This window comes from Puma concolor, chromosome C1 (genome assembly GCF_028749965.1).
Source record: "Puma concolor isolate L17-30 chromosome C1, mPumCon1.1.hap2, whole genome shotgun sequence".
Classification (NCBI taxonomy): domain Eukaryota; kingdom Metazoa; phylum Chordata; class Mammalia; order Carnivora; family Felidae; genus Puma; species Puma concolor.
The window spans coordinates 92,231,036-92,243,293 of record NC_141674.1 but is presented as its reverse complement, the minus strand read 5'-3'; the positions used below and the strand labels follow the sequence as shown (position 1 = coordinate 92,243,293).

At 39.1% G+C, this 12,258-nt stretch overlaps 1 protein-coding gene across 2 annotated transcripts in view; it reads left to right on the top strand.

The window, feature by feature from the left end:
* VAV3 (vav guanine nucleotide exchange factor 3) overlaps window positions 1–11,771 on the top strand; it is a 355,073-nt gene extending 343,302 nt beyond the window's left edge. Inside the window, exons 26-28 of one of the 2 annotated variants that reach the window (XM_086717723.1) lie at window positions 6,663–6,746; window positions 8,735–8,886; window positions 9,541–11,771. In XM_086717723.1, coding sequence (XP_086573849.1) covers window positions 6,663–6,746; window positions 8,735–8,886; window positions 9,541–9,582 — 278 coding nt within the window. In that variant the 3' untranslated portion in view covers window positions 9,583–11,771. The remainder of the gene's footprint in view (window positions 1–6,662; window positions 6,747–8,734; window positions 8,887–9,540) is intronic. The other variant, XM_086717722.1, reaches the window with a different exon arrangement.
* The last annotated feature ends 487 nt before the right edge of the window (window positions 11,772–12,258 follow it).

The following is a 12,258-nucleotide window of genomic DNA, read 5'->3' as shown; positions in this document are numbered from 1 at the left end:
GATGGTAGCAACTTGAACCAACGTGTAGCCACATAGGTGATACATTTTGAAGGTGATCCAACAGGATATTTGCACTGGATGTGAAATTGAATAGCAAGAGAAGACACAAGGATAACTAAGCTTTTGACCTGAGCAAGTGGAAGACTGGAGGGTTTTTTTGTTTTTGTTTTTGTTTTTGTTTTTAAGCAGAGGCTCAGATGAAGCCTAAAGTGTAGTCCTAGCATTCTTAATCCAAAATGAATGGTTTCCCTATCTCTGTATCATTTCTGTATGTGTCTGTCTTTTCACCAATCTGTAAGCTCTTTTGAAGTCAGATGTTCTTATTGTTGTATCTCCAATAGCACCTTAGCACAATACTCATCAGTAGTTGCTTAATAAACGTCTACCAATTTTTTTTTAATTTTTTAATGATTATTTTTAAGAGAGAGAGACAGAGCACGAGTTGGGGAAGGGCAGAGAGAGAGAGGGAGACACGCAATCTGAAGCAGGCTCCAGGCTCTGAGCTGCCAGCACAGAGCCCAGTGCAGGGCTCGAACTCATGAACCACGAGATCATGACCTGAGCCGAAGTCAGACACTTAACCAACTGAGCCACCCATGTGCCCCTCTACCAATTATTTTTAAAGAGTAAGGAGTTAGAGTTAAGTTCATGTTTTGATAAACTAGATGTCTATAAATAATCTGAAATTCCTAGAAATGTCAAATGGTCTAATTTTCTGTAACAACAGGAAAGGCCTTATACTCATCTTTTTCTTGATACTGGCTTTCTATGCTTACACTGTGCAGTGTTGAGTACAGACTTCTTTTTTTTTTTTTTTTTTCCCCAGGATTTCTAGACCTAAGTTTTCCTTGTTATAATTTTGGATTTCAGGTTAAGGGAGATTGGTCTATTTGCCAGATGTCAGCATTCAATGAAATGAAACCAATCTAAATTATTTAGTTTTTTTTCAGTGACAATATATAAGATGTACAGTAAACATTATAAACATTGGCAGGGGAGCAAGTCTTTGACACTATGTCTAAGGCATGGCTAAGTTCTAAAATAAAACCAGGTTAAGGACCACAAATTTAAATTAAACATTCATTAAATTCTCAGCATGTTCTCTGCTGCTAGGCCATCTGTAGACAGCCTTGGTAAAAAGAATCTACTGGATCGCTCGTCACAGTGTCCCACATAGGAACATGGTTCTCCTCCAGGCCACTGCTGCGCAGCAAACTCCCAGAGATCACTCTATTGATGGTAGCACCATTGCTGATCTCTTTACTGACAGCTTCTTTTTACATAAGTGAATGTGAACACTTGTGGTTGTTACAACTTAAAGCTGAGTGTTAGGCAATGTCTGTCTCAGAAAATAATTCGCAAATGCTTAGGCTCATATTCAGTTATACATGTAATACATGATTAAGTGGTAGTTCAAAAATACTTTGTGATTTGATAACCAGTATCTTAAGAAAGAGTGTTGACTGAGCTTGGCCTCCACAGGGTATACATTTCAAATATTATTGAAAGTTGAGTAGATTTTCATTTGCTCATGAACATGAATGGCCTCATCAAGAAGAGCTAAAACTTCAAAGCAACGTTTCACTAGCCTTGCCACAAAAGTATAGGCATCAAATATCAATTCTCTAGCACTTTTTATTCTACACTAAACTCCCTGTTCTTCTTTTCTTAACTGATACACTTCTGTGTTCGGTGGTTCTGTCTTGTCAGTCAAGTCTCAGAACTGAATAATATTCACTCATGATTTATAGCTTCTATTCCCAGTTTATTAACAGGTAACTTCTGTTTCAGTTAGAGAATGTTTGTACTTTAGGTTTTGTTTAACTTGGAAAAGTTGATAAATAATATTTGACTGCATCCTTAGTAGTTCCTAATGAGGAATATTAAGTCACTAAAGTATGAGCCATTCACTTCATAATGCCCCATCAATGTTAGCCCAACTGAGCACCAGGTATCGTGTGAAAAATAGCCAGAGAGACCAGCCTGAATGTGTTGGTCTCTCTGAGTAAACTTCTCCTTTGTTTGTGCTAATAAGGAGCTCAAAGTGTTTGAGAAAGTAGGGAAGTTAGGTCCTTAATTAAAGCTTGCAGTTTGTGAATGACTACTCAATGATAATGGTCTCAACATAGACTTAACATTGTCTCAGAGGATACAGATATGAATAAAAAGAGTTGTTTCTCTCAAGAAGCTTCCCAAAATGATGTGATGTACTAGCAGATAGGCTATCTATAATACTAGGTGGTGAAGTGAGTATGAGCCCAGGAAGTGAAAGGAATGGGAGATAATCATTCCCCCAACATCGTCATTTGAATACACTGTTACTCGGCTCTTTCTAGTTCCATTCCAGGATATGCACCTGCCAATAATTCTTCAATTAGCGGCATCTTGGTATGAGAGAAGGAGTTTGATGAAGAAAACATGTATTTCTATATGTGTTTTGAAATAGGTGGATATGTTCTCGGTAAGGATGTAAATATGTTTTGCAGGTTAAGCCATTCTGCAAAAAAAATTTTATATCAGATACTTTATTCTGACATCATTTACATCTATATTTAAACCCATACTTTCCAAGGGAAACATTTTGTTTTATACTCTTGTCTCTGTAGATGCAAGACATTCAGATGCTATTTTGGCAGCTTTTGAGAATTAAGGACCCAAAGGCAGTGAAAATTAATGTATAGGAAGAATGGCAACAGTAAGTCATGCTACGATGTATAGAAAACTAGAAAGCATCCCTACCAATTTTTAAAATATTTGGCTGAAAGCTATACACTGGGTGGTAGGAGAAACTTATTAACCTTTTACCCCTAAGAGGATTCCTCAGGCATACAGTATGCTTAATGCCAAGAGATGTACAGTATTTAATAGCTGTTCAGCATCTCAGAAAAAATTAGTTATTGTAAGAATATCATCAATAGATTATGGTTCTCAGAGATCCTGGGGAATAAAACCTGAAAATATTTCACATTCTTTTCTTTGTGTTGTGCTGGCTTTTGTTGGAGGTCTTTTTGAGCAGTTAAGTGTGCAGAAGATGAGCTAAATGAATAGGAGGAGGAGACATAAGGAGCTTGCAAAATTAAATATCCTGCTGAGACACTTGTCCATTCAGCAGCTTCAGTGCTTAGCACTGGGCCCGATCCTGTGGAGAAGCAGAAGCAGTGTAAGAGTTAGCCTCTGCTCTCCAGAATCAACAACTTTTTGGAGATAGAACACAGGAGCACATGCAATAATTAAACGGTAGAGCCAGGGAGTGCCACGATGTAAGTGCCTAGAGATGACTAGAAAGAATAGGGAAGAGGACAAGTGTTGGGATTGGTCATGGAAGACTCCTGGAAAGGGCCTGAGCAGAGCCTTGGAGACAAGGAGGTTAAGGTTAGCAGAGGCAAGATGGAGGAGAAACATTCGAGAAAGAAACCAATACTGAGGGCCTTGGTGTGCATGCCCACCGCTGGTCTAGGGGTAAAGAATTTATATGAGAAAATGATGGAATATTTGGTTAGAAAGACAGGAAACAGCCAGACTATAAGTAGCCATGGAATTCAGGGCAAGAGTTTGGATTTCCTAATCTGGGAAAAGGAATGATGAATCTTTGTCTATTGTGAGTAGCTGAGAGGCAGTATTTCATATAGAATGGAAAAAATGTTGAAAGCAAAAAGACCAACTGGGAGGCAGTTGTCTTAGTTTAGAAATGGCGTAAGTACCTGGGTTGGAATGATGGAGCTGAGAATTTGGTGAAGGAATAACTTCGTATTTTGGAGGAAGAAGAGAGTGAACAGGAAGAGGCAAAAAGCATACTGACTTTGCAAGGGTAGTTTGCAAAGAACACAAGAGTCATTGAAAAAAAAAATGTGGAGGGTTGAGCTAGGTTATGGGGAGGGGGATCATGACTTTGGTTTCAGGCAGGTTGCATCGGAGATAGTGGTTGTCCTTCATGGCAGTGTCATGAAAATATCTGAAATCACAGACTGGAATTCAGATGAGGAGCCAAGGCATATCTTAAAATCTGTTTGTTCCCTTCACTGGGGAAAAAAATTAGTTCCCATTGAAGCCAGTAGAGGAGCCAAGGCCTAACCCTGGGGGAATAGCTACCATTCAGCTAAGATTATAATATTTTAGATAAGATTGAGGAAGATTCCAACTGTAGCTATTTGACATGAGTGCCAGTGCTTATAAGGCTTTGAGGGTTAGATAAGAGAGAAGGTAGCACACTGATACTGTGTATCTGAAACAGATTCAAGTTCACTCTGCATAGTGAGGCATTATCCATATCACTTCAGGAATGTTAGATATTTTTAAATTAGAGACAGGTTATCTGATCTAATGTATCTACCTATTGAGATTATTTAAATTTCATTTAATTGTGTTTTCATTGATTTCTTATATCTTCCTTCTAGAGCTAACTTATCTCTTGTTATAGTTCAGACTGCTGACTTAAATTATCTTCATTAGAAATTTTGGAGAAATGCAGTCTTCTTTTATTACTTTATGGATAAATAGTCCCAGAGAGATAGTGAAGGATGGACACTTAGAAAGCAGTCCAAGGAGAAAATTCTAGTACCTGCCAGAAGGAATGTGTTGAATGGGGGTTCTAATTTAAGTTCTCACAAACATGGGATAGGAATCTTGCAGATTGTCAAGATACAGTTACATGTGAGCCATTTTTCTCATTAGAGATGGCATCCCCTCTTGTCTCTAATAGTGTGTATAACATCTCAAGGAAATTAAACCAGTTATGTTGCATGGCAATAAATGAATTGAGCATATTGTAAAATTAGTTGTAATGGCATGTATCACTGAGTTTTAAAACAAAAATAATGTAATGTGGGAGATGTAATGGATTAGAAGAGAGCCTTGATTATCAACAAGGATATACTTCAGGGTAGGTTAAAAGTAAATATGTAAGGACATTCATGAGGAAAGTGTCTTATATGAGGGATCCATAGTCCATGGTTGCAAGAGCAACTGAATCTCCTCCAATTCCCACGGCCAGTCTACTTAAATAGGATCTGAGGATCCCCTTAATGAGTTACGACTGTTCCCAGGTATCAAAGAAGCCCTTCCTGACAAGAGTATTAACTTTGGGAGAATTCTGTGGCTATCAAATCAGTCAATGGTCTGAAAGAGACAATCTGTATTGCAAGGTCATATGGACGCATTGCAGTTTGTTTAGCCCACTTTCATCTCCTCCTCGGTTATAGAAACTTTTGTTACAGTTTAGATTAGGTCCAGGTACAAGTAACAGAAATCCGAGAAAACATTGGCTTAAACAGGATAGACATTTATTTCTCATTCTCATAAAAACCTGGAAGTGGCCAGACCAAGGCTGGGGGAAAGGGCAGGTCACCTCTTCCATAAAATCTTCAGAACTCCAGCTTCCCTGAAGCTCATGAGCTACTGTCCTTAAAGCGAGGCCTTTCTTCTCACGGACCCAGATGGTAGCTTGTAAATTCCATACAGCAGGCTAGAATGAACAACCAAAAAGAAAGGTGAATGCATGTGCCAGCTGCCCTGCCAGGGAAGGTACCACAGGCCACCTTCCAACACCCTTGCTTATTATATCGTAGTGGCAAGAACTTAGTCATATAGTTGCATAGACCTGCATAAAGACAGAGAGATGAAGTCTTCCTTTTGGGCAAACTTGGCCTGGCCAGATAACCTATTGCAGGGATGAAGGGGGAGAATAAATATTGGAAGAAAATTTATAACCATGCCTTTCTTTTCCTTTGCAATGGCACCATGATATTGACAGGTAGAGTTTTATAACTGCTTATGGAGGTACCTAAAGCAGAGTGCTAGATGCAGAGCAATGCAGCAGTTATGAGCCTGGACCCCAAAGTCATATTGCCTAGGTTTGAATCTAGGTTGTTCTAAAAATATCAAAGGAAAGTGGTATTAGTACCTTCCTCTTTGAATTGTTGTGATGGCTAAATTAAATAGTGAATATAAAACATTGAGCAGGACATTTAACACTTCAGAACCATTTGATGATTATTAGCTTTTATTATTAAAAGTAAACTAAAAAGCTTCTGAGGGTAGAGTTTTTGCATAGAACTTTTCCATACATTCCCAAAATTTCCGGATGTATTTACTTGTCCAGGTATGGTAAGATTTGAAGCGATTTACATTTTATTTGTGGTAATAAATTAGCATGTGCATGCTTGCTTAGGGGTTGGGGATGGTTTCTAACAAATTGTATGAGTGTTTGCTTGACTTTCCTATGGGCTCTGCATGTTTCCTTGACCCTACTCTATAGGCTCTTACTTGCTTATATCAGTTTTGATGTGAAGCATATTTTACATTAAGAATTTAGTCTCCTCTTTTCCACTGGTGTAGCAAAGTGGGAATTGTGTATCACATCAAAAGAAGGCCATCCTCGGATGGGAGGGGTTCAAAGATGGCACCATGGTAGAGTGGGTATGCTGTGTTCACCGCTAAAGGGATAGCTCTAAATTTCAGAACTAGTGTCAATCAAAATGTAAAAATCTGGCTTGTCCTTCATTTAGAAATGGTGATAGGACAGAAGTGGGTGAAAGTGAAGCTTAATACTCCAAATTTGATGTGACCATTTTCTTAGGATTATAGACAACGAAATAGCCGTGTTGAGATTTTTTGCCATTACCTAAATGCTCTTTTGCTTCTCTCTTTTTCTTTCTTTCTCTAAGCCCCTTCTTTGTTCTGTGGGTTTTCTTTTGTAACTCCTCCAGACTACAGCTTTGTTCCCCCTTCTTCTACTCCTTTCTGGTCAGGTACTGCTTTACTGCTTTTATATGTCTTTTCAACTTGCTTCTGTTTGCAAATAAAATACTTTGACTTCTATGTGTAGCTTCTCATGTAGATGCATCTTCTCACAAATAGTCCCTAGAGTCCCATTCCCACCATGCAGTTTCCTCTTCTCTGTCATAGTCACCGTCTGTCATGACATTTCACTCTCCTGGTTTTGTGTGTGTGCTCGTGTTATGTATTTCCGTTAGACATTTTTTGTTTTGTCTTTTGGGGAGAGGTTGGAAAGGGTTGAGGGCTGAAAGTATAAAGTGGGAGATGAAGCACTCTATAAAATCATTAGTTTTCTTGAGGATCAGAAGAAATTTTAGCTGAGAAAAGCCAATGCTTACTTATTCCCATTAAGAAAATAAATAGAACCCAATCCCAACTTTGTCTCCAAATATAAAAGTAAAACATATTTCATGTTGCTTGGAAGGATGACTGTGCCCATCAGTTTGTGTGTGGGCATTCTGGTCTTGATTTCAGTCATTAGTCTGAGAATTTAATGGCTGTTGATGTGACATGTAGGGGAGTACATTATGGCTAGGTCAAGTATGTTTTCTTACAGATTTTTAAAAATTAACCTGTAAGTCCCAATGGAATCATAACATTTAGTACTAGAAAGACCTTGGATGTCATCTAGCATAGAGTTTTCATTTTATAGGTGAGAAAAGTGTGGCCTCAAGGGTTAAAAGACCTGTGCAAGGTCACACAGTTAAGGTGACGATTGGTTTTTCCGTCACAGGGGTGTCTTTATGTGCGCCAACTCTAAGAGTAGCGCCCCGGTAATGGGACGGTTTTCAGTAAGAAAACTATTAAAGTGGTTTGTGTCTGAACAGTAAAATAAAATGACCCATTTTTACTCCCTTTACAGTTCTGAAATCTACAGCATTGCTATTCGTTTATCTTATGATGGACACCTGGAGACTAAAAAAAAACCCTGTCATTGCAGAGCCCTGAATAATAGGCTAGAGATCCCTATCTCCATGTGGGCAAGCTCTTCCAGGGTAATGCAGGTCATAACCGCAGCTGCTTGGGCACCAGGAACTGTTAAAAATACAGATGGATGGCATTTCCCATTTGTTTTTCTTACACTTGTGTTCCTCTCCCATTTAAGGTTTATAAAGTCCTACCGTTCCCAGGTGAGTGATTCTCAGAATCACTGCACATATAATTGAAAACACTTTATAACCCCAAGGAGCAACAGGTAGAGAAGTTAATATGAAATGTGTTATAAAACACTAGAGAAGAAAAAATGTACAGCTTGAATAGAGTTTTTCTTTCAGGGCAGGGTGGGTTAGGACAAGGAGTAAGTTAGCACTTCATTCCTTCAGTAAAGGTTTTCTGTACCTACAGTATTTGTTTGAAAGAAAGAGGATAAATTGATGGTGTTTATGCATTCTTTCTGTGAAACTTGACTGAAGCTTCTTCACATAGTGAAACTCTATATGAAGCAACAATTGAGTTTGTCCCCAAGAAGTTTTAACCAAAAAGGGCTGGTTGGGGAAGGAAGAGCCTTTTAACTGGAAGTAATGACAATGACATGGATTCAATAGGAGAATTTCAAAGCAAAGCATTTGGTTGTTTTAAGTCTTAGTTGGAGAGATTATGAGATAAAAATGTAAACCTTTGACCTTAGAGGTTCTAGTTAGATCATTGTGCCATCCGTAGGGAATGCATGCTGGTAATTTTAGGTTCTTTTCTTTTTTTTAACAAAAGCTAGTCCCTGTTTTGGGGTTCTGATGAAGAATGAAACAGAACAGCGGTTCTTTAAACTGCCTGAAATGAACTTGACCACACCAGACTGAATTGAAACAGCAACTCTGCTGCTTTCAAGGTCCTCCATCATTATCACTAGTCTGTAGTGAAATCATGGCTGTGCATTTGGATTGCATCTATAACATTCATCTGATTAGGTTCTGGTGGTCGTGGGACCACAGATCACTGCTGACTCACCATCATTTCTTTCCAGTGCTAAGTCCGAAAGTGCTGGGCATCGCCGTTGCTCGGTATGACTTCTGTGCCAGAGACATGCGAGAATTGTCCTTGCTGAAAGGAGACGTGGTGAAGATTTACACGAAGATGAGTGCAAATGGCTGGTGGAGAGGAGAAGTAAATGGCAGGGTGAGCTGTCCCTCTCGATGTGCTTGTGCGGGTGAAGGAAGGGGACCGGGCTGTCATGGGCACCCACCGTGGGGCTGGGGAGAAGCCTTCACCCCACAGAGCCAAGACTCTGGAGAGTGGTGGTGTTCCTCACTGAAAATAGACACTCAAGAAAAAGATGTTGAATGAATATGATTGTGGCATAAATAAAGTTCACCTAGGCAGGTTTGATGGCTTCCTATTTGGAAAAGGATTCAGGAACATTTCCGTTCTTTTTAGTCCATAAGCCTCAGAGCATAAATTTTATGTGGAACATAGAATATTTATAAGAGCTGCTGATCTAAATTGGAAAGAATGGGGACATAGTACCCTTTGTATCCTGTTCTATAGCAGAAATAGGAAGCGTTAAATAGTAGAGCCCCTTAGTACACTTAATTTACATATTTGTCTGTGTGCTAGCACATTAGAACACTCTTTAGGCTTCTTTTATTCCTCTGTCTCCGTCACTCATTCTGTCGGGCTTCTAGGGCAGTTAAATCAATCTCCTTTACCTACAGTGGCCATAAAACCCCAGTTTAATCGGGGTGTTATAAAAACTAAATGCTCTATTTGTAGAGCCCTTTGAAATGCCAGATGTGAAGTCATGTTGCTATGTTGGTTGCTTTTCTTTTTTAGGTGGGCTGGTTTCCATCCACGTATGTGGAAGAGGATGAATAAATTCCACTCCAGTGTTACACCCTGCACCAGAACTTTCAGAGAAGGGATAAACAGAAGCCTGCACAGCATTGTGAATTAACTGAAGTGTTTAAAAAGCCACATTTCTGGCTATTCAACATCCTCCCTCCTTTTCCCCTCCTAAGTCTTAATGCTGGGATTTCTAAAGATGCTGGTACTGACAGATTAATGGCTTGCCTAGAGCTGTGCAAGAAACAGCCTGCCAGTCTGTCATTGTCGGGGACTAGGGCACAGCCAAAAGCTTTTTTTTTTTTCCCCAAAAGAGCCCTGCAAACACATTGGTTTGTATTTCTTTTTACCATGTGTGGTCAGGCACCATGAACGCCAGCTATCAGTAAATGGTGGACACACATTTACTTTCTTCTCACGTGCCATTCACCAGAATCTTTGATGGTACAAAGAAGCAGAAGTTTAATTTTGCTTTTCCCAGCATGAGGAAAAATCAGAGTCTCGCTTTTTGGGCAGCTTCCGGGAAAGGTCCAGCACTCCTTGTCTTAAATTGCCTCACAAGGTGACTCATCACCTGGCAGACACTTTTACCCCCAGATGTTACTCATGATAAAACAGAGGAGGCAAATGCTCAGGTTTGCTTCATAAGTGATATATCCCAGAGGGGTTTTAATTATTCATTTGATGTTCTGATTATATTTGCAAACTTCTTCATATAAAAAAAGTACATAAAAGAGTGTCTTCATATTAAATTTAAACAGCCTTCATGATTTCATAGAGTTATTTTGGAAATGTGTAATTCACTCTATGAAATAATCTTGGCTGGGTATGTTCTGGGTAATTTCAAGTAACCTGGGAAAGGTGGCATTGTTTACAGAAACAGATCAAGGGCTATAACTGATTGTAAGTCATTTTATGGAAGCAACATCTATTAACATAAGCTCCCCCCCCCCCCATAAAAAAGGACATATTTGTTGAATCTCACATTTTCCTGGAGTATTTACAGTAGCACAGACAACTTTGGTGAGGATTTTGAAAGGGAAGCCCAGCTGGGTCCTATATGCATTTCTGGGACAGGAGGGTCACTAAGACTTTTCTAGTCTTATTCACTGTGGGCTCCCAGCCTTTTACTAGGATCTTCCCACCTGCAGGCCCCTTGGGGGTGTCTGCTTACTGGTGGGAAGATCTGTTTTGCAGTGCATTTGACCAAGCCTTTACTTTTTATGTGAGGACGTTAAATATGTTCTTCCTGGGACATACAGAGTCCTTAGTCAAGACAGTCAGGTTAAGACACTAACTTGGCCCTTTGCTGATGAAATATTTTCTCCGTAGCAGAAGTCTTGTTCTGACAAGATTCAGAGTGTTTCATGTTTGAAGACAACCAAACAAAATATGAGAAGCATTAATTTAATAGAGCCAAACTAGGGACATTCAGTTCTGAAATTCTGGATCATCTCTGAAATGAGGTAGGTAGGTGTGACCTGCCCTCTCCCCAACCCACTTTAATGTCATAACTTAATGTTCAGTAGGACATATCCCCCTTCAGAGACCCTCGTGAGCTAGGACTTCTCAAGATAGATTCAGGACCTTTACCTCAGAATTATGTAAACTGTGATTGTGTTTTAGAAAAATTATTTGCTAAAACCAGTTAAGTTTTTGTATATGTGTAAATGATCACAAAAATGAATTTTATAAAATGTTCTGTACAGTAAAGTTATACCCTCAAGGTGTACTCTCAGAATGGATTCTTTCCTATGAAGTCTTACCTGCGATCCTGTGTCTTGGGAATGTTTTGTCTGTTACTGTCAGCCAAATGTTGTTACGGAGAAAGTCACTTCACACAAATTGAAATACTCCTATGTATAGTACTGTAGCCTATATTGTTTCTTTTATTGTTATTTTAGCCAAGAGACTCCCTCCCTTACAAATGGTGTTTGGTTTTCCTGTTGCATTTCATAGACCTGGGGGTTTCCTAGCAGAGGACATTAGAGCCCCTTTTCATGACATTGCCAATTACATCTTTGTCTGTGTTTAATACTTTGTATTGGAAATTTTAAATGCTGCGGATTTGTGTAGATTTCTAATACCAAAGACAGAAGTAAACGTTTCTTCCATATGCTTTGTCTTGCCTGTATGCAGCCATTGTGTAATATGGTGAATTAGAATGGTATTTCAGTTTGTAATATTTTGTAAATATGTCAATAAAATAGTTACTACTTGCATTACATTGATTTCTTGAGAGTTGAAGAGTCTATTGAACAATTCCATAATTCAACATCTACCTCATAATCAACAAGGGAATGTAAGCCCTAATTTTGATCAGATTTATGAAATCTGAAAGTTATGAACCTACAAGATATACTCAAGTAGTGGCAAATAATATCTACTGCTGTGTTCACTGTGTGCCACACTTCTAAATGCTTTGTGTGGACTAACAACAACTCCAGAAGGTGGAACCCCATATTATCTCCATTTTTCATATGAAGAAACTGAGGCATCATGAGAGGTGGCAACTTGACCCAGATCATACAGCTGGTAAGTGTCAGGACTGAGGTTCCAACACAGGCAGTACGGCCTCAGAGCCTGAATAGCCACTACTATTAGAAACATTTGCCTGTTTTTGCCTTGTAAAAGAAAACCTCCAACACATATTCCCTAGAGAGACTATGTCAGAGATTGACTTTTGTTTTTTTTTTCTGTCTTGATTCA